General features: G+C 46.4%; 2 protein-coding genes and 1 non-coding gene across 3 annotated transcripts in view; 1 reads left to right on the top strand and 2 right to left on the bottom strand.

Moving 5' to 3' along the window:
• SACM1L (SAC1 like phosphatidylinositide phosphatase) overlaps positions 1–5,824 on the bottom strand; it is a 30,701-nt gene extending 24,877 nt beyond the window's left edge. Inside the window, exon 1 of the mRNA XM_071561375.1 lies at positions 5,669–5,824. Within this exon, the coding sequence (XP_071417476.1) occupies positions 5,669–5,727 (59 nt within the window). The 5' untranslated portion in view covers positions 5,728–5,824. The remainder of the gene's footprint in view (positions 1–5,668) is intronic.
• A 154-nt stretch (positions 5,825–5,978) lies between these two features.
• Positions 5,979–6,051, top strand: TRNAR-ACG (transfer RNA arginine (anticodon ACG)). Its single transcript has one exon. It is a non-coding gene; the product is annotated as a tRNA-Arg (tRNA).
• Positions 6,052–6,950: 899 nt separating this feature from the next.
• The window catches only part of LIMD1 (LIM domain containing 1), a 33,930-nt gene continuing 17,555 nt past the window's right edge, over positions 6,951–23,325 (bottom strand). The window contains exons 3-8 of the mRNA XM_071561374.1: positions 18,245–18,312; positions 16,920–16,982; positions 15,014–15,144; positions 13,832–13,883; positions 13,071–13,139; positions 6,951–12,140 (exon numbers count right to left, since the gene is read on the bottom strand). Of these exons, the coding sequence (XP_071417475.1) occupies positions 12,003–12,140; positions 13,071–13,139; positions 13,832–13,883; positions 15,014–15,144; positions 16,920–16,982; positions 18,245–18,312 (521 nt within the window). The 3' untranslated portion in view covers positions 6,951–12,002. The remainder of the gene's footprint in view (positions 12,141–13,070; positions 13,140–13,831; positions 13,884–15,013; positions 15,145–16,919; positions 16,983–18,244; positions 18,313–23,325) is intronic.

Genomic DNA, 23,325 nt, shown 5'->3' with positions numbered 1-23,325 from the left:
AAACAAACGTTTTCTCTACCACATTCCAGAATAGCAATTTCTTCCTGAAGAACAAGAAGTCTTTTACCCCCATCATCCACAAATTGAAAAGAAAAATGAGAGAATCAAGGCTGCCAGTGCAAATGGTGCCTGGTCTCTCAATACGTGTCCTATGCCTTGTTTTGCTAGACCAGCCTCCAGCATTTCTCTCTCAAATCCCAGACCACGGGATCTCCTGCCACTGCCCCGTTAACAATCCTTATCACCTTTATCTTCTCTTACACAATGCCTGTAGTTTAAGTAAAGCCGGAAACTTGTGTTTCATGTACCAAATTGTCCTTCCCAAGGTCCTCTTCAAGATCAGATTTGTTGACAGAAGAGTCACGGAGAATGAAAGACGAGTCAATTCTGTTTTCAGCTCAGTGGACCCAAAGGGCTCCAACAGCTGCAGCACCCTGGAACAGAACTGTGGCTGACTGTTCTGGAGCCCTGGGTGATTCTGTTTTGGATGTCTTGGATGCAGCTGGGAAAGGGGCGAAATCAGGGGCAAGGGGAAATCAAGTTGCCAGTTTACAAAGTTGACAGAACTTGAACAAATACTTTTCTCTTGGGGTCACTTTAAAAGCTGCCTTAAATACAACTGCACAACACAAACTGAAATGCCAAATGCCCTCCAAAATGTTAAAAATCCTTGCTTCAGAAGAAGTGGGAGAATCAGTGATCTTCAAAGTTTTCAGCATAAAGATGACTCACTCAGTCCTTGCTTCATTTGTGTAAGAAGTTCCAAGTTTCCTAAAATAAATACACTCAAGAAAGAGGCCAAGACTCGAAGAGGATTCTGCCCAAATGCTGATTTACAACCTTACTAATTACCAGAGCTGGGCGAGCAGTCTCATTCTTTGCCTACATGACCTTTCCTGTGGTAAAATTGCTCCAGTCCAGCTGACTGCCTCTCACTGCTCTTTCACAAAGGAAGCTGATGAACATCATATGCAAGGATAGGTCTGTCCACAAACACTCCTCACAGCCAAGTCTGAATGTCCACGACAAGCTCAGACAGCACACAGACTAATTTTATGTATCTGAGGGGGAGATATTAAATGCTGAAGAAAGGATCACTCACAATGACTAGGAATCTGCAGACAGATTCATTCCATTCTTCTAACGAAATAAGGAATGGATCAAAATCCAAGTGCTAATATTGTATAAGAAATAAGGAAAACTGCGTTTTATAGAAGCCCATAGTGCCAGCAGTTACTTTTAGAACTGGTTTTCACACACCAGGCCACCTTCTGCTTTTGTGTAACCTTCCTATTTGATACTGGAGCTTGTCTTCTCCTTGGCTACGTTGTCACTGATGTCTGGAATCATACGAAACATCAAGAACTCCTATCAGCACTATCTTGCTCCCTGTAAAGGTTAACAACATGTAAAATCTTCAAAAAATGTTAGCTGCTTTATTTCCTTCTCTTTTAAAATAAAGGAAAACTGATCACTGTTATAATGAACTATTTCTCAGTGTTGCTAAAGAACAAAGGGAAGGATAAATGCAAATATTGTACATTGATAGTACAACCCATGATACCCAAGAATAGAAGAGGTATTGAAGAAGTGCAACCACATTTTGATAGTCTTCTCCAACTCAAACTGTACAGATTGCTGCCAAGAGACAAAGCAACTCACTCAGTAGGTTTCATTCCCACAATTCAGAGTTGAGGGGAAAAAGTACTGACTCCCAACACAAGAGAAACATAAAAGAGAACAAGAAAAAAAAAAGAACCACCACTGCTTGCTTACACCACATGAAAAGTCAGACTCATTTACATTTAGGTGAGATAATATTTTTTGCTTGTTTATTTGCTGTGAAGTTTCATTAGTTACACTGTAAAGCAGCATTGTATACCATGAACATGACACACAGCAGCATCTCACATTTTAATGAGGCTGATCTTACGGATAGGAATGTTCCTGTGTCCAGACACAGCGTGAGAGAGGACCCATCATGCTCTAATGGCCACTAAAGATAGTGCTTCTCCACTCAATATCACTTAAGCCTTCCAGGTCTCAACAGCCAGACCCTTCAGCCATTGATTATTTCACCATAAATACTTAACAATGCTCTAATGCAGGAGACGTTGATGTCAGCCCCTAAATACTGTCATAGAGCCAGGCAAAGCACACCCTGCACTGTGCAGGGATGGCTCTGGCATCCTGAGCACAGCAAACTGGTCTGCAGTGGGACTCAGGAAAGGTGGTGGGTTATGCAGAGACTTCCAGCTGTATGTTAAGTAACAGTGCTAAGATGCTGGTGGTTCCAGCACTCCAGAGATTCCAGATTTTCTAGGTGAGCAGGTGTGCTAATTATACGTCTCCCATAAATACTACTCTCCTCAAGCAGAAACAGCTCAAAGAACTGGAACATCTCCCACAGAGCAGGGAGAAGAAACACAGGATTTAGAAAACACTGGTGGAAACACTATTAAAAAAACACCTGTATTAAAGACATAGCTACATAATATCTATTTCCAGTGAAGTTCCACTGAAAATAAAAATATTTACTGCTTAAGTTGAATTCCTGCTCAATCACCATCCCTGAGCTTCACCCTGACAGCCTTAGATTGAGCAGAATCATAGAATGTATTGGGTTGGAAAAGACCTCTGAGATCATCAAGTCCAACCCTTGGTCCAACTCCAGTCCCTTTACCAGATCATAGCACTCAGTGCCACGGCCAATCTCACCTTAAAAACCTCCAGGGATGGTGAATCCACCCCCTCTCTGGGCAGGCCATTCCAATGCCTGATTACTCTCTCTGGAAAGAATTTTTTTCTGATCTCCAACTTCAATTTCCCCTGGCAGAGCTTGAGCCCGTGCCCCCTTGTCCTATTGCTGAGTGCCTGGGAGAAGAGACCAACCCCCACCTGGGCAGAACTTCCCTTCAGGGAGTTACAGAGCAACAAAAGGGATGTGCAGCTGCTCTTTACAGAACTATTATCCAAGCTCTGAAAACTCAGTTTAGAAAACAAGCAAAAAAAAAAAAAAAAGCCAAAGACAAGGTGCACTTTAAGACCTCTGCTCAAACAGACAAGCAGAAGGTGCTGTGTTCAAGTCCAGCAGCTGCTGAGGATTGCCAAGGACCTTCACAAAGTGTGTAAGGCAGCACAGCTGTGGGCAGGAGGGTTCAATTGGAAACACAGACAGTGCCAGGACCCACGAGATACTAAGAAGGCCAGCAGGAAGAGAAGTCTTCATCCAAGCACAAAGCAAACAAAATTTAAAAAAAATAGTCTTTTTAACTGAGCCAAAACAACAGCCAGGATTTTCTCTATGGTGCCAACAGCTTTAAGAATCAGTTTTTCTGTATTAACTGGACTGGCAGCTGCACTCCCATCCATCAGTAGTGGATGCAGAAGCTGCAATAGCTGCTTGAACTTATTCCCGAGGCCACAACAGGAAGTCAGGTAACTGTAGCACACCAGACAATTATGGAGAGTAGTTTTCACGTTCACAGTTTTCCCCAGTAACTGTTGGTGTAACCTAATTAATTCCAACAGCAACACAGATCTGAGGCATCAGCACTTTCAGTGGTATCACCTGAACTTGACTGAGGACACGGGTCAAAGCACAAAGGGCTTGAACCACGACTTTTGATAACATGGAAACACAAGAGCTTTGTGTTCAGAGCCAGAACCTACAGCTGGATGTACATGACGGGAGCCTGCAGAGTACCACAGTCAGTGAAGACCCAGAGAGGGCCACCAGACTACCCAGAAGAGGAACAGTTGCAGAATCTGATATTTCACAGTTAGAATGAGTAGTCAGTTAAAAAAACTAAACCTAACACTGCTACCATTAAATCCCAAACAGAAGTCTAGCCCAGATTACTCAGAAGGGCATTCTCCTTTGACCTTATCAAACTGGTAAGTTTGACTGATCACCCAAGTCACAGCCTTGTATCTCCAAATGCTTGGTAGAAACTCTGCAGCCATTACCACAACTTGGTGTAATACAAATGAAGAAAAAAAAAAGTCAGCTCATTCCTCAGAACACAAAACAATTCTGCTTCTGAAAAAAACTCACGTTAAACTACATTTGAGACAACCTTCTAAAAACTTCTAGAAAGATCAAAGCTTACGTTTAGCTATGATTAAACTTGGAATGAGAGAACTCTTTACTACCCTGCATCTAGAAATTGCTTTGACTTGAAAAATTCTCAGTAATAACTTGGTACTACAAGCCACACAACTGCTACTCACACCACTCACCTCTTCTCCTCTGCAGGCAAAAAGATCACAAGATCAGCTTAAAGAAAGACAAATACTGTTTAGGTCACAAGACAAAAAAAAAAGCTTTTTGCCAAATAAACAAGTCTTTCAGCCAGCACTGATGGTCTGACTCTCCAGCATTACTCAGTTATCTCCAAGTACCCTCACACAACTCCCTTAACAAAATGAGCAGCCCAGTGACTTTCAGACACTAACAGCATTATGACAAACTGTTTATACAGACCTCGAAAAGACCTAAGCATGTTTGCTCTGAATCCAAAAGATGACTGTCAAATGAAATTTAACAGAGCATAAAACACAGTTAAATCAGGCTTAAAAATCACTGTCAGATAACACTGCCTGAAAATGGCATCTGTAACTCAGTTACGGGGTTTCAAGTTACTATTTAGAGGTCAAAAACCTGGGAACGCCTTGAGGACACAGAAAGACACCTCACTTTTAGTTTCAGACAGTCATGAAGAGTCTCACGCTCAGAGTAATTTCCTCGGGAATTTGAACTGGCCCATGTGAGGGTTTATAATGGAGACGCCTCTTGCAGTGTTAACTTTGTACTGCTTTAGGTTACGCAACTTCTGCTCCTAAAGGCAGCAAACAAATACCTGGCACACACACGTTCAAAGGGTTACATCCTCCTCTGAGAAAATACTTGTTTAAAAAAAAATTACACCGGGTGGTGATGAGAATTTATTTGGAAAAGTCGCAGCAGACACTGGCACGGGAGAGTCCTGAAAATTCAGTCGTCACAGGTCAGACTCATTAACTGGCACCAAAACCAGAAAAAAAAAAGAAAAAAAAAAGAAAAATAAGCAACTGTGCCGAGAGAGCAACGGACAATTACGCTCAGGGAACTCTCTGCTGTGCTGGCGAGCAGCGCCGCACACACAGCCCCGCACAGCGCCCGAGCCCTGCGGGGATGCGGATCCCGGGATCGCCGGGGCCGGACGGGACCCCTGGAGAGCAGCCGGTCCAGTCCCTGCCGGGCAGGGTCTCTGGGCGCGGGGAGCTCGGGAATGGACCCGGGTGGGCTGGGGATGTCCCGCAGGGACAGACTCCCCGAGCAAGAGGCAGCCCGGGCTGCCCACGGCGGGGGAGCCGCAGGCTCTGCCCCTGCACAGGCGGGAGGGCAGCGACACGGACACGGACAGACACACGGACACGGACGGGCCCGCCCGCAGCGCTGCGGGACGGGGGAGCGGCCCCGTGGCCAGAGCCCTCCCGCCCGGCCCTCCCCTCCTCGGGCCGAGCCCTTCGCGGTCAGCCGGGGCCGAGGGAGCCCATCCGGGCCAGGAGGGCAGCGGGAAGGGCTGCGGACACCAAGGGACGGGCGACCGCACTGCCCTTCCCTTGCCTTGCCCTCCCTCCCGCCCGGCAGGTGCCAGCGCCGCGTCCCCCCCGGGTCACTCACAGCTTCAGGCTGGCATAGGCCGCCGCCGCCGTGGTTCCTGCCGCTGCCGCCGTCGCCATCCGTGCGCTGGGGCTGTCCCGGCCGCGCCGGCCCCGCTCGGCTCCAGCCCCTGCCCCGCTCCGGCCGCGCCTCGCGCCCCGCCCGAGTGACGCGCTCGCGGCTATCGCGACGGGGCCCCGCTCGGGACAAAGCTCCGCGGGGCCGCCTATGCGGGGCCGGGGCGGGGCCGGGCGCGCGCGGGCGCCCCCCATTGGCCGAACGGGGCGTGGACTCCACTGAAGGGCGTGGAGACAGCAACAACTCCCGAGCAGGGCCAGTGGCGCAATGGATAACGCGTCTGACTACGGATCAGAAGATTCTAGGTTCGACTCCTGGCTGGCTCGGCCGCTCACTTTTTTTTTCCTTTGCCATGAATTTTAGTTAACCTTCTGTCAGGTTTGTTTAACCTTGCCTGCAGCCACTGCAGCTCCTGCACAGACCTAACGCGGGAACCCCCATACCCGCAGCGTGGGTGATGCTCCAGCAGTTCCTGCCCTTGGCAGCTCCCCCAGCACGGCCACCACCTTCGGACAGCTGTTGTCCACCTGGGCACCCTGCCTGGGTGGAGGTGACCAGCACAGCTCATGCAGGTTTGGCACAGAGCAAGCCTGCACCACCTCCTGGCCGATTTCCCACGGGATCCAGTCCTGTGGGTATCGTACCCCGGCTTTGGGCAGCTTCTTGCTTTGAGGAGGGGAACCCCAAACTGTAATTAGTTATTCCTACTTATTTGCTTCTTATCAGCTGACAGCTCCATGCTGCTGTGGTGCTGCTTGTCCAGCAATGTCCAGGAACATCCACCCTCCGGGTGCAGATAGTAGTGCAGGTACCATGTGGCCACCTGCCTGCCAGAGCCAAGGGAATGCTATCCAAAACGCTGCAGAAAAAGTCATCCCCACCCACACTGCAAAGGAGACCCCCATGCTGGGACCACAGTCTGCTCCCACATGCAGCACATCCCTCCCCAACTCCTCAGGCTGGGACTGGGGTGTCCCCAGATGGATGCCAGAGCAGGATGGTCTCCAATGAGGCTGCAGCAAATACCAGCTGCCTGCAAAGGACTGGAAATCCCCAGGAAACTCTACTCAGGAGGTTTCCCCCACCGGTCACTACCGCAGCCACTGATGTGGGGGGACAGGAAGAAGGCAGAGGTTGGGAAACTGTAATTTCACAGTGTAACTCTCTCCCTGTGGACTCTTGGTGATGACAATCATCATAATTTTAGGAAAGACTTGACTCTGAGTGTTGCTTAGGATACTTAGTCTTTAATCACTGAAATCACAACAGGCCAGTGGCTTTGTTCTGCTACCGGTCTTCATCTTTATAAATACTTAACAGCACAGAAGAAAAGAGGGCTGTGTTCACAGGTGGCTAAGGTTAGTTACACCAGCACAAATCCTAAAATACTCTCTTCTGGAGTTGAGCTCTGAAGGAAACATAAAATAGTTAGTACCGTTCAGTATCGTTAGCAGGCTCTGGACATGCTTTCCCAACACAGAAAGCCACAGCCCGAGTATGTGTGCCTGCAGCCCAGCCTGGCCGTGCACTGCAGACCTGCTGCGTGGGGCGAGGGGTGGTGCCAGCAGGGCTGGGAATGCAGCCCACTCATCCCTCTGCCAGGGCCTTCACAGGGCTCTATGCCACGTGTTTCCATGTGGCCACAGTTTCTTGCCATCCCTCATCTTGTCTTTAGTGGGCTATGAATGCATATTGCCACGTGAGCTTCTGGCTGCCCTGGAAGAAAGTGGGTAAGGAGTTTTGTTGCTCAGGAAAGCTTTGCTTCTCCATAGGAAGAGGGCAGGTGAGCAGCTCCAGGCTTTGTCTGGGCTCATGGCAGGCAGATGTCTGCCCAGTCAGCTCCCGTCAGTACACCCAGTGCCACTGCAGCCAGAGAGCAGTGGGACACAGACACGGAAAAGGAAAACGAAGGCATGAATGCTGCACGATGAGAGATGCAAAGCCTTTCCCAGCTTTTCCCAGTGATGCAGGCACTCAGAGGATGGGGGAAGAGGAACGTGTATCTGGCCATAGCCCTTCCCTGCCCGCAGGTACTGACTTCAGAGATGCTTCCCCAGTGGTGAAGCCTGGGCCAACTTGTCCTTACATTCATGCACAGAGATTTGCTTAAAATGCACCTACAGGCACTTGGCATGGGCACAGAGGTGTGAGAGGCAGGTGTCTCACAGCAGCACATGCCACACATACACACACCACACACACCACCCCAAAAGTAAGTATATAGCAAGCAGTCAAGGCTGATAAGGGACTCTTTTAACTCAGCAGCCAAAAATAATCCTTTCTTTTGAATGGCCAACCAGAGTCATACCAGCTCTTGGAAGCCCTTTCAAGGCTGCCACAGCACACCTGATGTTGATGAAACGCCACCATTTCCAGACTAAGCAGCTATTCACTTTGTAGTCAAAAGATCTACAAAAAATCATTTAAAGTCCAAAAGCCTGGGAAAACATTTTTAACACCCCTCCAAATGAAACTCAGAAACTGAAGGGCCACAGATCCCTTCATACGCTCCTCACCAAGGCGTTTGTAACTGCTGTTTCCCTGTGTTTTAACATCAGGACAGTTTCCTAAATCGCTTTGATTTTACAGGTGTTTCTTACACTTTACATTACACAAAAATGTCTGCTGCTTCTATAGCTGGGGCTTTCCTCCACCTCTTATGCAAAAATCCCTATTTAAATGAGTTTCTGTATTCTAAGCAATAGAAATTTAACAGCATGATCTGAATGGAAAAATCTCTTAAGCTCTGGTTCCTGAAAGCAGCCTTCAGGGAATTCACTTGAATAACTATTTGCATGAGAGTTACTCATTATCAGCACAATGAGACTTCCAAAGGTCCCTTACTCTAAAACCAGTCAGAAGAACTGGCTGGGGGAGGAATCAAGATTCATTTTCATAGCACATTCCAGCATCTTAATAAATTAAAGGCAACGAGGTTCATGTGAACAGCAAAACCCAACACGTATCAGCCAGGGGACAGGCAGCTTTAACAAGTACTCTGAGATTCTTCGGCAGAGGATGCAAAGCCTCACACCTCCAGCTCGTTTTTCGCTTTGGGGGAGCTGCCTGAAGGCAGGCAGTGAGGGCTTGCAGCTCCACCGATGGCTGGCAGAGGGTCAGCAGGAGAAGTCTCCCCTGTGCAGGATGCCCCTGCCTCTCCCTGTGCCAGACTCACTGTCAGGCAGCTGCAGAGCCAGGGACAAGCTGAGGAAACCCAGCAGGGACTCAGACACCAACAGCATGGGAGAAGTAACACTGAATTCCCAAAGACAGATGCAGTGCAAGTCAGCATGCATAGGGGTGCAGGGCAATGCAGTAGATGCTTTAGCTTCAAAACAACAAGACTCCTTTTTCAATAGCTTCATGTTGTCGTTTCTAGCTATTTGTAAATACAGGAGAGTGTTGGCACTTAATAATTTATAGGGAACTCAAAACCAAAGTAGGGCAGCCTTCATTTCCCCAGTGCTGAGGGATAAGGGATGGCTGACAGGGTAAGACCATGTGCGGGAGCAGAGGCCAAACTTCCTGGTGATGCAGAGGGCTCCTGCAAGACACCTCTCCACAAACTGGCTGCTCAAGGCTTTCCACAAAGGAAAAGTGTCCTTCTCACAGTCCCCTTCTTTTTTCTGATTATTTGAGGTTGTGGGAAGGCTGCAAAGGTGAAACAGAAGTTTAAAGTGCAGCTTAAAAAGAAAATATCAGTCCCACTAGTGTTTTCAGATCCTTACAAAATGAAGGCCAAAAAATGTGCATGAGGGCTTGCTCTAAAAAAATCAAGAATTATCAAAAGCATGAGCCACACAGGAGCTGGTCTCTCAGAGGCACCAACAGATGACCAGTGCTGGTGTTTCCAGGTCACTTCCAAAGGCCACTTTGATATCTCGTTGCTTTTACTGCCAAAAGAAGCTCAGGTAGGGGAGCCATCTGCCCAGGACTATCTGAATTATTTACTAGGGATGTGAACTGGTGGTATTTTTCACCTCAGTCCCTTCAGACAGTCCTATGATCACAGTCACACCTTGAACACTGCCCTTCCTGCTCTGGCCTAACTGTGTTGCAGGGCACATGCTGATGCCATCCATGCACCCAGGTGAGAGCACAACAGGATCTGCTCTGGCTGCTTTGTTGCCCCCAGTTCATACTCCCTGGATACAGCACCGATCACATTTCATGTCAGCTGACCAACATTTGGAGGCTAAATTTAAGGCTCTAGGGGGCTCACATATTTGGGGCAGTTTTACCTCCTCAAAAATCACAGGCAAAACTCTTGGAAGACGTATTTTCACAGTAGGAAAGTCCCCTCCCTTGAGCTTTCAGTCACTTGCTGAGGGGCTGCATATCTGGCTGGTTTCCAGCACAGGACCAACCTCCAGGAGCTGCTATTCCCATCCTGAAGAGCATCACAACAGGCAGAGAAGGTCACAGCTGAATGGGGCAGAAGGCCGGCTGGTCCATTAGCTCCATGAAACTCCATGCCAAACCCACCAATCTGCCAAGGCTGGTGCAGTTTCGGATGGTCACATTTCAGCCATGGCATGCTGGTTTGTTAGCACGGGCAGACACAGGCAGCTTGCTGCTGCCTGGTACCTGTGCTGCTCCAGATGATGCCCAAGGCAGTCTTGATTACATCAAATGAAGTTCAAGCTACATTCATGCTGCTGGAAAAGAGGTTTGGTTGAACTGTAGTAGCACTTTCTGTGAGTCCCAATGCCACTGCTCAGCTAATTTATTGTAGTTTCCTCAGCAAAAAGATCTTCAAGAATGTCATCCCAATCCTGTGTCAGTCAGAACTAAGTTTACATCTTTAGCAAAGATACATGAGGATTTATGTAGTTTTCCACACAAAATGTGGGAAAGAGTAGCTAAGATCCCTAACTGCATCCAAGGCTACAAATTAAGAGTTTTTCCTTAAACAAAAACTTTGTACCTGTACATGAGGGGCTGCACAGCTTTGGTAGGTACAGAACATGCACTGCAGGCACACCCATCATCCATGTAACACATACTGGGGAAGCAGATTTCTTTGAATATAAAGCAGAGGGGGGGGGTCAAAAGAGAAATGATTTGTCTTTCTGCTTTCCCAGCAGAATAGAAAGCAAGGACCATACTCTCTAACCCCTTGCTCAGATAAGCCGTTCTTATTCATGGGAGCAAATCTGTTTATATCAGCATACTCATCTGAGTTCAGGTTGTGAAGCTGGGCTCTAAATCCCTGTGTAACAAAGCTGTCATAACAATCTCGAGTTTGCTCCCTGAGCTCTAAATAAGCACCATTATGAAATGGCTTTGTGCTGGGTAAACACCATGGAAATGAATGGCCAGGCTGAGGGCTGAGCTGTGGGGACAAACTGGAAAACTCAGGCAAGTGTTTATGCACAGGGAGCTTTTTTCCAAAGTGAGCTCTGCAAGCAAGAATGAGGATGGATTTCCCCTGTGTCCACTCTTTCAGCATCCCGACCTTTCCTTTCCAAATATGAGCCACTATCCACACTCTGACACGGCAGACTGGCCCCTGTGTGTCGTGCTGGCACACAAACCTGGGCCCCAAGTCATTGCAGTAGCTTAGCCTAGCTTGTTCCAGTTTTCTCTTCTGTGTGAAATGGGATGTTGGCCTCCAGTTGCCAGACAGCATTCCTGGTTTGTGCTCAGAAAGTTTGTGCTTTTACAGCCAGACTTCATACTGGAGTTCAGGAAATTAACTGAGAGGTCTGAGCATGCCATTTTGCACTGACCCTTTTGTTTTCTTTTCCTAAAGAATTAATAAAAAGAGAATGTCTAAAAACTGGTACTAATAGGTTGATGTCCTTCAGGGAACCTGATGAAATGTGCTTGTCAAGAAACAGGAAAAGTGCTTGTCAGGAACCTGATGGGATGTCCCCAGCAGGCAGGCAGACAAGCCAGCCTCTGGCTTTTTAGTTGTGCATGACATAATTTGAGTTCATAGGCACGACAGCAAATTGTGCTTTCACTGAAGAATCTTCCAAAATGAGCCAAGAGGGATCTCCAGGCAGCAGAAAAAGGCACATAAAAGTAAACCAATGAGTTTAGATAAGATGTCACATTCTTGGTCAAATAGACATGGTTTCATACAGCTGGAATCCACAAGCACACAAACTCTGGGAATCCAGCAAAAATCTCTCCTATCGTTTTACAGGAACGTTGCTGACTGGCGAAAAACATGCACAAGAAATCAGCTGAGGGTGGGGAGAGGGAGATCGTGTAACAATTGTGTAACAACACATCTTCTGTCCTGGCCTTCCCATGTCAGTCACCCTGGCTAGTAGTGGTGCTGGTAGGCAGCTGCTGGGGTTGTGCCATTCTCTATGTGTTTCAGATGACAGGAGTGACAAAGCAAATGTTCATCTAGAGGGTAGCAGCGATGCCCGTCTTCGTCGTTCAGTTCCATCCCACAGTCCTGCAGAGAGAGGACAAGCAAATTATCAGAGTCTGTGTTCATCTTCCACTGTTAGCTGGGGTCTGGCAACCAGGAAGGTGACTTTGTGACAAGGACAAAAGTCACCCAATCAACAGCTCCTTCCTAATAAGCCCAGCACATGCCATGAGAAGGAGACCGTCTGACACAGGCATTTTGACAGGCAGCATTGTACAAATTTCCTCACACAGTTTTATTGCACAGGCTTTATCTTGTGGCAAGGTGCAACCCTAGGTGTTTTAAATGTCTCATTTCTCCTTACACTGTCAGGTAGGACTCCCCTCTTCACATGACAGTTGTACTGATGTGAAACCAGCCTGTGGAGTCAGGGCCTCTTTTCACTTCACTATGAGCACAGAGAGAGATGACAACTTCTTTTAATTCACAGCGCGGAAGTGTGAAGGCTTTCTGGGAAGCCCTGCACAGAGGCCAAATGCTGTTTAAAACCTGGCATGTCCTGGAATTTGTTTTTGTGCAGCCATATCCTTTCTCCCATCCCAATGACACATTCATTTCCCATGAGAGTGAAGGTAACTTATACTCCACAGGATCAGTCATCACCTTAGCATTTTTGAGCAATCTGACTTGGAAATCAGATACACTAATGTGATCCAGAGCTCAAGGCTTCTGATAGGCAGCAATAAACCTAACTAAGTCACCATGCTTCCTTCATTAACAAATAAACTGCCCAGTTTAAAAAGCAATAATTAACTCTCTGCCCATAACTTTATGGATAGCAAATGAAATTGCCCTTAAATTGAAAACTTTTCAGCCACTGATGGAAAGACACACAATGCAAGGTTTGAATTGCTCTTCTACCGCCACTGGAAGGCAGGAGAATTATTTCCATCTTAAAAATATTATTAGTTATCACCGTTAAGTGCCCACGGCCTAAGAAAGCTGCTGACCTACCTCGCAGTGATAGCATTCCACATGGTAATCCTTGTCCATGGACACAACCCGAATGGTCTCATCAGACCCCTGCAAGCATTTGAGCAAAGCAGACATTACAAGGGATTACAGCAGGATCAGACACATGCACTCTGTAGATTGCTTCCTGCAACAAAGTGAATGTTGAGGAAATGCATTTGGGCAGCTGCTTGGAGACTGCAGATAAATCCTGCCACTTGCAGTTATTTTTATAGTGAGGCTTCAGAACCAACTGACTGGGGATAAACTCCAAAATGTAACAACAGAAAAGTAACATTCTCTCTGTTTAACAGTAACATCTACCTCAAATCATGCATTAATGATTTGGTAATTTCAATAGATCACATTTCTCAGCATTTGAAATTAGTTTTGCCCAAGATTCATCTCCTCCGAGTCTTAAAGAGAGTTAGTCCCAGAGAGGTCACACAGAGGTCATTCATGAGTGCCACCAGCATTTACTGACACAAAGGAAAATTATCCTGAATATATAACTAGCAGCAGAATAATCCTGCAGGAGATGAAAAAAGCAGCCTGGCCCAAGAAGAATAAGCTTCACTACTGAGCAGAAGTGTCACATCTCAAGAAGAGTGTGAGCTTAGGTCAAAAGGTTGCACTCCAGAGGGAGTGACCATCTCTGCCCATTCACAAACATGTTTGTCTTGACACAGGTCAAGTGTGAAAGAGAGCAAGACCTGAGACATGACACTCCTTCCCCAAGGGCATTTGGAATAAAAGGCTCTCACCTCGGAGGGCAGAATGGGAAGTCCACACGCTGCACACTTTGGAGCTAGAACTCTGCAAGAGCAATAAGAAATTGAAGGCAAGTTATAGATCAACACAAAAAGAGAGGCCTGTATGTTTTCGATGGCAAGATGAAAAGCTGGAGCTGTAAATAACTTATCCACAGGAAAGCTTTGCATCCTGAAATCACAAATTCACTTTGGGATGGATTTTAAGTAATGCTTGGCACATGTTGCTCAATCAGGCTAAAAGAGACCTTATATTTTACACTTTAGTGCCTGAAGAAATATAAAATCCCCTGTAAAATTCTTGGCTGCAACTGGGAGATTTGGAAAAGAGAATGAGGAGAAACTGAGCAGGATCAACCCCAGAAAAACACAACAAAAGAAGTGACAACCTCGGGGAAGGAAACCTCAGAGAACATACTGTGTGACTGTACAGTTTCTTAAGGCCTTGTAACACAGTAATAAATTAAATTAAATTGCAAGGAAATATGCATCATTTCAGAACAACAATGGCACACAGAGGCACTAAACTTGGCAACAAGATTATAACAACTCTAATCTTGGCACAACATAGAAGAGTTTCAAGGGCTGTCTGAGCGACATTTAATACTCTCCCTGCTCAGAAAACAGAGCAAGGAGCAAAGCAAGCCAGAAGGAGACTCAGAATGTATGCAGCTTTAATATCATAACTACCAGCTAAGAGCAGAGCCATTTTATTTTACTGTCTAAATAACAAGTGATTTTTAAAGTGGATTTATCAGTTGTTTAATTTAGTTTTGCTTTGCTTTGCAGGTTCACCGGTGATTCTTTAAATGTCAAACTCAGTCCCTGAGCTACTCGGAAAGCAACTCACATTGATTTCCACAGGCATTCACAGGCTTACTTTAAAGTGGACTCATTTTGTACATCACTGAACACTTCATGAGCACTATTTCTCACTCTCTCTGCTTTCCAGAAGGGGCAACTGAAGCTCAGGGGTTATGTGACTTCCTCAGAGTTACACAGGAGTCAATGGCAGGACAAGAAGAGAGATGGGGAATTTTTAGGGTCTAGCCCCATCCTCAAACTTCTAGCTTTTAACCCTGTCCCTATTTTACTAATCTGCACTTCCTAACTAGCTGAAAAGCTAACTTAGAGGCTTGTTAATTGGAACACCTCTGCTGTTCATTTCATCCTTACTTGTGGTAATCTCTGACACAGTAGATTTTGTTTTCAGAGTCTACAGTGAATGGCACACCATCCAGACACTCGTTGCAGACCACGCATCGGAAGCAGCCTGGATGGTATGATTTCCCCAGAGCCTGCAGGATCTGCAACAAACCAAGAGAGAGCAAAAATGCACTTGAACAGCCAATAAAGGTGAAAATAATACACACACAGCTTTACACCAGACAATACTGCATATTCATCAGCAGGGCTGTATCTTTTTTCCCCCACTCTTCTGAAAAATCAGTTAACAAGGATGGAAAGGGCAGCTGGAATCAATATATAGCACCTGGTTCCAGAGAAATGAATTACTAGCATGGATAAGAAAACAATTTAGAGGGTCAGTCAAGTTGTTTAGCATGACAAAGGATAGAAGTGACAGAAGTTAAAGGAAAAAAAATAATTTCTGAAGACAACAAGTAGAGAATACTTAGCAGGATCACAAGGCGAGATTTACCAGCTTGACAAAGGAAACACAGCTTCATATTCTACATGAGAGGCTGAAACAAATATTATGGCTAGGTTTTCATAATTCCTTAGAACTTGGTACTCACTAGCCTGGCTTTCTAATTATCACAGACTATGGAAACTGTGTTGAACTCAACAGCTGCAGTTCACCCTTGGGAGTAGCAATTACTACCTGGAATACCATGGTCCATCAGCAGAGGGATTAGATTTCTGAGTATAAAATACTTTTTCCAGTTTTAATGCTTTCCAGTGTAAGCAGGCAAAAAAGATAATTAATGATACACATTACAAAATCCTGGGAGGCATGCTGTGAAACAGAAATTCCTAATTTCTTTTCCTCAGCTGCAGTCTTACACCACCAGACACACCAGTATCCCTCTGAACAACCTCTAACTAATGCTAAATGCTAAAGGCCAGCTGACCCCTATTGGGGGATGTCGGGGGTCACCCTTTATTGGGGTTGCCCTTATCCTGAGTAAGGGGTCAGAAGAGCTCAGGCACAGCAGGCATTAGAAGACTTGAGCAGAAGGCTTACAAGAGTTCATTCAAGACAGTTTCACAGACAGCTCATAGATCATAGTAGTAGTAACAGTAGAAGAGGTTCTATTCTCAGTGACATCCACAGTTTTTATATCCTCTCACATCCAACATGTCATGACATTATTGGCTAGCCCATTCACCTCACATTCACAGAAGCATCTCATTGGCTACAAGACACCACACACACCACAGGTAGCTCTCTTCTCTTTAAGGGAGAACTCTAAACTGCTTTCCTTAAGGGATGCACTCACTGTCACCCCTACAGACCCCCTGAGCTCTTACCCACTCCATGATCATCTTGAAGGGATGGTACCTGCCTAATCCTGCTACAGCAGGATGTCCACACATCTATGAAAGAGTTTGCAGATCTTGGGCAGATCTGGACTGAGGTCTGGATCACATACTCTGAGCCAAACCTGTTCCTCCGAGTATGAGCACCCACAAAAATGACAAGGAAGTGGCTTCATCCCAAAGGCACATGGGAAAGACAGGCTGAAGGAGCTGCACTGATGCCTCACAGCCAGGGAGCACTGCAGAGCCATGGCACTGCTGAGCAGGAAGTATCAACAGGATTTCAAATACACTGTCCAGGGAAGCCTGAAAGGCGATGAAAGAGCTCGAGGCTCTGCTTTTCAACACACACTGAAAACAGGCGGAGCAAAGTCTCTGCACCACACACAGCAGGGTGCCAACTTCACTTCCTTGAAAAAATCAACAAAAGGCTGAGTGGATTTTCTTTCTGCTACCAATCTCACACTAGGCAGACCACCAGCTGATAGCAGACAGTCCTGGATATTAATATATTTTGCTTTTGATGCGTTCTTCTAAAAAGCTGTGGGAGCTTTTTTCTCCTAAAGTAATTATCACTTACCATGTCCATTATCAAATGACCACAAATGAAACACCTGTCAGCTGACTGCTGGAAACCAGAATACTGAAAGGACAAAAAAGAATTTGCTTAAAAATCACAAGGCCAGTCAAGCATAAACAACAGTGTATTGTGGGGTGTTATTTGCATATTTGTTATTGGTGCTTTTCTGGGCTCCTTATACAAGCTAAACTTTCCATTGCCTTTTTGCATTATGTGAAGGTGTGGATGGGTCCTCAAAGGATATTCTATAAAAACACCAGACTGCCCATGTTTAGGAGGAGTATGAATTCCTGTTACTTCCAAGTCTGAAATTGAAGTTTATTAAGTTTAAAAGTAAATATCATAAATTTACAAATAAGACATTACATGTTTGTTTCACCACGTGAATCTACAAGCCAGGCACTTACTTATGTTTATCCCATATTCATATCACAGTATCTGCATATATAGACTTGGAAAGCCAAAGTATTCCTTTGATTACACTGTTACAGTGCTGTTGAAGCTTCTCTGAGGGTAGAGGCATTGTCCCAGCTCGCTGTTGGGACAACAATCAAGTTTGGCCCAGAGCAACTTTTTTGCTGCTGTTGCTGAGATCTATCAGCAAGGAACTGTCTGTCATGCCCATGACATGCACCTCAGGCACATCACCTGTCTAAATAGTTGAAGTGCAAACTTGAAAAATGAAATATTTCAGATGCATTTAATCAATCTTTTCATTTTCAGCTTGTGTAGAATATACTGACAAGAGAAAAGGTTAACGGATCTGTCTCTGACAGAACTCACTAGACTTCACCCATAAGTAAGCAAATGTGACTTTTTCAAGTCTCAGTGAATGCTTAATCTATCAGGACTCAGGGTATACAGCTTTTTATCTCCACCAGCCGAGGACAGGACTGTGGGTCTGCTTCATGATCATTTGCATCACACAAAATCCATTGAGGGCAGCAGAAGGATATCCATTAATTTGCCCAAGCAAACCCAGTCCAATAGAAAGGGAAATTCACTCATTCATTCTTCCGTAGCCATTTATCTCACTCCTGCGTCCTCAGTATAGCCACAGGGATGTGCTTTGAAGGAGCCATCACAACAGACTGTGGCTTCAACCAGGGGCTCTGCATCACAAAACCACGGCCTCTCACTTGGCTACTTCCAGCACCACATGGGGGCAGCCACCATGGCTGGCGCTGGCTCTGGGTAAGTGTTGGAGCAGAAGTGCCAGGCAGGTGCTGGACTAGAACTGTGTGAGACACTGCCAAAGCTGACAGGCAGAAGGACTGAGTGTCTGCTGGGGACACTGAGATGTGTCATTACAACTGGGTACTTACCAGGAAATCTTCTTCACAGAACACCTTGCCATTGACAAAATAAAAGGCTTTTCCTCTCAGCTTTCGACCTAAGGGAAAAAAAACACAGAGATAAAAGAAAGGTCAGCAAAGAGCAGGGAGAAAATGTGAGCAAAACCTGGCTGCTGAGAAGCAAACAACAACAAAGACATCCAAGAGCAGACACCATACAGCTGGAGAAGACCACCCAATCCCAGCAAGGGTCTTCCCAGACTCCAGCCCCATCTCCTCTTCCACTGGCAGTCACTGATGAATGCTAGTTGGTTGATCCAGACAACAGTCCCACCCCTGGGTAGGAGGTGGTGGCTTTGCAAGCCTGGACCACCTCCTGGCAGACTGCCACAAGAATGAAACTGGGAAGAGTGAGTGCAGATACTCTGACTCACGCTGGAGAACACCCCAAGAGATGAGCAAGGAGAAGAGAAGAAAGGGATTGCAAAGAGTGACCCATACTTGACTTAATTCCTCAAAATGCCACAACCTTGTTGTTTCACTATGAGGTGCCTTCAACCAGCAGCTGCCAGACAAGGCCCTGCACTACCTGACCACCCACTCTGTCCCCAGTAGAGTGCAACACCAGAGCATTCAACAGGCTTCTCTGCTCCCTACCAGCACATTCATTTCTACAGCTGCCAACAGACACTTTTGAAACCATTAAAAAAACAATTTCTTTTTTTAAAATCAGAATGTCGTAACAGAGACAAGATGACAAAGTTTTTCCAAGAAAGGACTCTACATATGGAGAAGATTTGTATTTACTGCAGCTTTTGTGTTTACGCCTCACATTCACCGTCTGTTTTCAGTTCCATGTAACTATGGCAATGTCTGCTCATGCTACTACAGCTTTTAAACACCCTGCCTTACTCCAAGAGGAAAGGGCTAGGTTTTGTTTACTTATAAAAAGCTGCTCCTACCTCTTTGAAGCCCAGTTTCCCTACTCAGCTCCAGGATTGAACTGCAGCCTAGCACTGGAACAGTTCTGCCCTGCAGAGCCACAATGTGTGCCTGGAGACAGTGCCCAGGGCAGGGGCAGCAGCAGTGCCTGGGCACAGCCAGAGCAGGACCTGCTGCAGGCTGCTTTTGGACACCTATCAGGCACTGTTGGAAGGAAATTGGATCTGAAACTCTGTGGACCAGAAGCCTCCTGCTTGATATGCTGCACATGGCCAGTATCAATAAAAAAGTGATCACTGGCTGCTGGATGTATAAATGTGGACAACACATGGGACTGGCCTGGAGGTCACATCTCTGTGCTTTATGGCGTGCACCTACCCCAGCCTGCAGAGAGAACCATGCTGGCTGCAAAGCGCTGAGAAAAGCAGGAAGCCAAGTAAAACCACTTCAATAAACTACAATCTTTACGGTCTCCTGCATACGCCAGAGGGCACTCTCAGGCTGGGAAACAACTTCAGAGATGCTCCTGAAGCTCTAACGTTTCGCCAGTGCCCTTTCACCAGCAGCCCTTAGTGCCCTGCCCAGGTTTCAGCCAGCAAGGCAGGTGGAGGACAGACAGAGTGTTGCTCGAGGAACAGCCCCCTGTTTGCATGTGCAGGAGCTCTGTGGTTAAACCACAGGCACTGCTCAGAGCCGTGTGTACTGGGCAGTGCAGCAGCCAAAAGCACTCGGCCCCAACAAACTCACTGTTGCCCATTCTCTTCCAATCACTGCTGAGGACAACCACATAACCTGGAGGTCAGAGATGAGCAAGGGCACCGGCCCATCCTTGCACCAATGTGAACATTGGATAGTACATGGAAGAAAACCCAACAAACTTGAAAGAATCCCACTCGCATTTTTCTTACCCAGAGTTGTGGATGCCAAAACAGGAGCCAGTGCCCAAAATAGAACATGTCTAATCTTGGATGTGTTATCATTGTGGTTCATAACCCAGGGTGTGTATTTGTACAACTCCTCCCATGTGCCTGTCTGCCCACAGGTAAGCCTGGCATGCTCTCTGGCAGCTGCAAAGCCCCAGTTTCTGAGGAGGGAAGGGAGAGGCAAGGGGATACCTGAGATTTGCAGCACCCTTGTCAAGACAGTCCTAAACAAGTTAACAACAAGCCTGATGCAGCAAGAAGTACTCCTGAAAAACTCTCATTGTTTTAAATACAGCATTGGGATTTGGCACTCCTGAAAATGCAAAAAATGGAAAAAAATATTCACCTTTGATTTTAAATTACGCTGTAGTGCAGGTTCCAGCTTAGTGCAATGAGAGGTGCCCAAGTGACTCTTCACCTGCATGCAATGCCTCTCCTTAAAGACAAGCTGACAGTGGTGAGGAAAAACATAACACATGGGGCCATGGAAGGAGGAGACGCTTCGTTGGAAGAAGGCCCTGGCTGGTGCATGAGCAGCAGCCATTCCAGCAGAAGGGATGAGGTTTGGATCTCTGCCACAACATCATTCTTCCACTGTGACACAAAAAGCATTTACCAGCCATTCTGCACCCAGTGTATTTTTAACCCTGTGACATTAGCAGGTTAAGATTGATGGCAACAGACCTGCAGAGTAGGTGCCACAGCCAGCGTGCTGTGTCTGGGCTCCTGCTGCAAGCTCATTCAGCAGAGGAATAAACCTCTTCACAAAGGATTTATAAGTTGGCTGTTGGCATTATGTGAGTCTGTGCAGAAGAGCTGCTGACACCAAGAGCATTTTGAGGGAGGGCAGGGATGATTTTTTTTAAGGAAGAGGTGGGCATTTTAACTATTTTTAGCTCCTGTCCATGACTCTCTTTAAGCCCCTGGCAGAAATGTAAAAGGAATTTGCAAAAACCACAAGTGATCAAGTGCTCCTGCAACCGCTGTGGGAGTAGTGCACGCAAAAGGAGCTGATGTTTTCCTCTGCTCCTCTCAGCCACTCCCTGCCCACTCTGAGAAGGACTTCTCCCAGTGTCTCTCTGAGGTGAGGAAGCACCTTCTCATCATACAATCACGAAACCAAGATGCAGGAAAAGCTCACTTCCCCAGGCTGTGCTGAGGATTGTCTTGGGGGAGATGTGAAATGCACAGTCTGGCTGGGCCACACCAGGAAAAGAAACAGCTCTGAGGCTGTCCTACAGCACAGAGCAGGGTGGCAGTGGCTTCTGTCCCTGTGATGAGCTTTCTGTACCTTAAACTAAACATGTCCATCTCAAAAGCAATACTTCTGACAGTGCCTGCAGAGGCTGGCACAGGTTTCACTTGAGCATAGAGATGCTGTTGTATTTTCACCAAAAAGAATGATTCAGAACTTAAATGGCATATGAGGAATCACATATTGATCACTGCCTATTCATTCATCATGAAGACTACAGAAAGGATATCTTGTGATAAACCCAGGAACATTAATGTGTGGCTTGCTGCTTTCAGGATCAATTGCTCTACTACATGTCTTAAACTGCTAGCTCCTGACTGTATTTCACTTTCACTTCACCCTGAGTTTAGCTAATCTCGCATCTGAAAATACTGACAATTAAAATTCTTTGGCATTTCAACATTACTGTCTTCACTTGTTGTTACAAGATATCTTGTTCGTCTCTCTAGCAGGGAGTTTGAGCCCTGAGTGTTTATGTACTGCTCATCCCTAACACGGCTATCTAATTTGTTTAGCTGTGGGACCCTCAGGATGACCTCGAGGACATTTCAGCACCAATTTCAAAATATTTCAAGGTTAGTCACGAGTGTCTTTGTGCTAAAATAAACACACTTTGCTCAGCAGCCGATAATAGGCATTCCATCAGGCAGCACTTCCAGGATGCTGGTGCTTTTGTCCACCGTTTTCATAAATGTTTCTCTCTTTTTCAAGTTCATACAGAGAGAGGTTTACCAGGGACCTGCAATAGCCCAAGGAGAATCCTGGAAGTTGCATCATTTGCTTGCTGGGGAGTTGGACTCAACTTGCTCTTCTGAAGCTGTTTTTCTATTATTTATTATAAGACAATGTGGTCACAAACTCAGGTTCAGACCAGAGATAGCTCTCAGTGCTTACAATGGGACAGGGCCACATCCAGACCCCAGGGCTCTATGGGGATGCCAGACCAGAGCTCTGCATTGCTGGGGAGACAATGTGAGGACCTCACTTGTCCCTTACCTAAGCACTGTGGAACTCCATGTGGTATCTGCACAGCAGATAGGCAGGAATAACTGCTGACTGGCAGCTGCTCCTTGGTCTCTTCCACGCTAACAGTCCTGGGCCTCTGTCATTACAAAAATCAGTCCTTTTTAGAGTACCACAGAAATTTAAGATAAATTTGGACATGTGATTACTGACTGAAAGAAGCTTCTCCTCAGTCCTGGGTAGCTCTGGCTCAAGTTGCAATCCTCCCCCCAGTTTTCATTCTTCCCATGTAAATCTGTGAGGACATCTGGATTGAAGAAGCTGCTCCAGTCCATGCACATTCTGTAAACAATAAAATGGGTGCAGGCAGAGCCAGAAACCTTGTCTCCTCCCTACAATTCAGAGGTCCCTACTGCCCACAGTACCTGAGACCCACCAGTCCTTGGCCAGCACAAGTGTTTTTGGAGCCCTCTGTGTGCACTTTGCTGACAGGCAGGATGGTGCCACCATGCATGGCAGACCAGGTCATAAAATCATAGAATCGATTGGGTTGGAAAAGACCTCCGAGATCATCAAGTCCAACCCCTGGTCCAACTCCAGTCCCTTTACCAGATTATGGCACCCAGTGCCACGTCCAATCTCAGTTTAAAAACCTCCAGGGATGGTGAATCCACCCCCTCTCTGGGCAGCACATTCCAATGCCTAATTACTCTTTCTGGAAAGAATTTTTTTCTAATATCCAACTTATTCCCCTGGCAGAGCTTGAGCCTGTGGCCCTTTGTTCTATTGCTGACATGTACCAGAGAGCTCTATCTAATTTCTGCCATCTGTCCCATTTCTGTTGGCCACCATTAACGCTGGATGCAGCACTGAGGCTGACACAAGAATGTCAGTATTTCCAATCTGCTCTTGAACTTGGCACTATTTGGCTTGCACAAAAGCATCACTTAAATGCCTGCACATCCTCCAGATCAGGTAAACTAAGACTGTGATCAATCAGCAAACAACCCAGGACAGACATAGTCTTG

Source organism: Pithys albifrons, chromosome 7 (genome assembly GCF_047495875.1).
Source record: "Pithys albifrons albifrons isolate INPA30051 chromosome 7, PitAlb_v1, whole genome shotgun sequence".
NCBI classification, from domain to species: domain Eukaryota; kingdom Metazoa; phylum Chordata; class Aves; order Passeriformes; family Thamnophilidae; genus Pithys; species Pithys albifrons.
The sequence above is the reverse complement of the archived record's forward strand: the minus strand, read 5'-3'. Positions and strand labels throughout refer to the sequence as shown.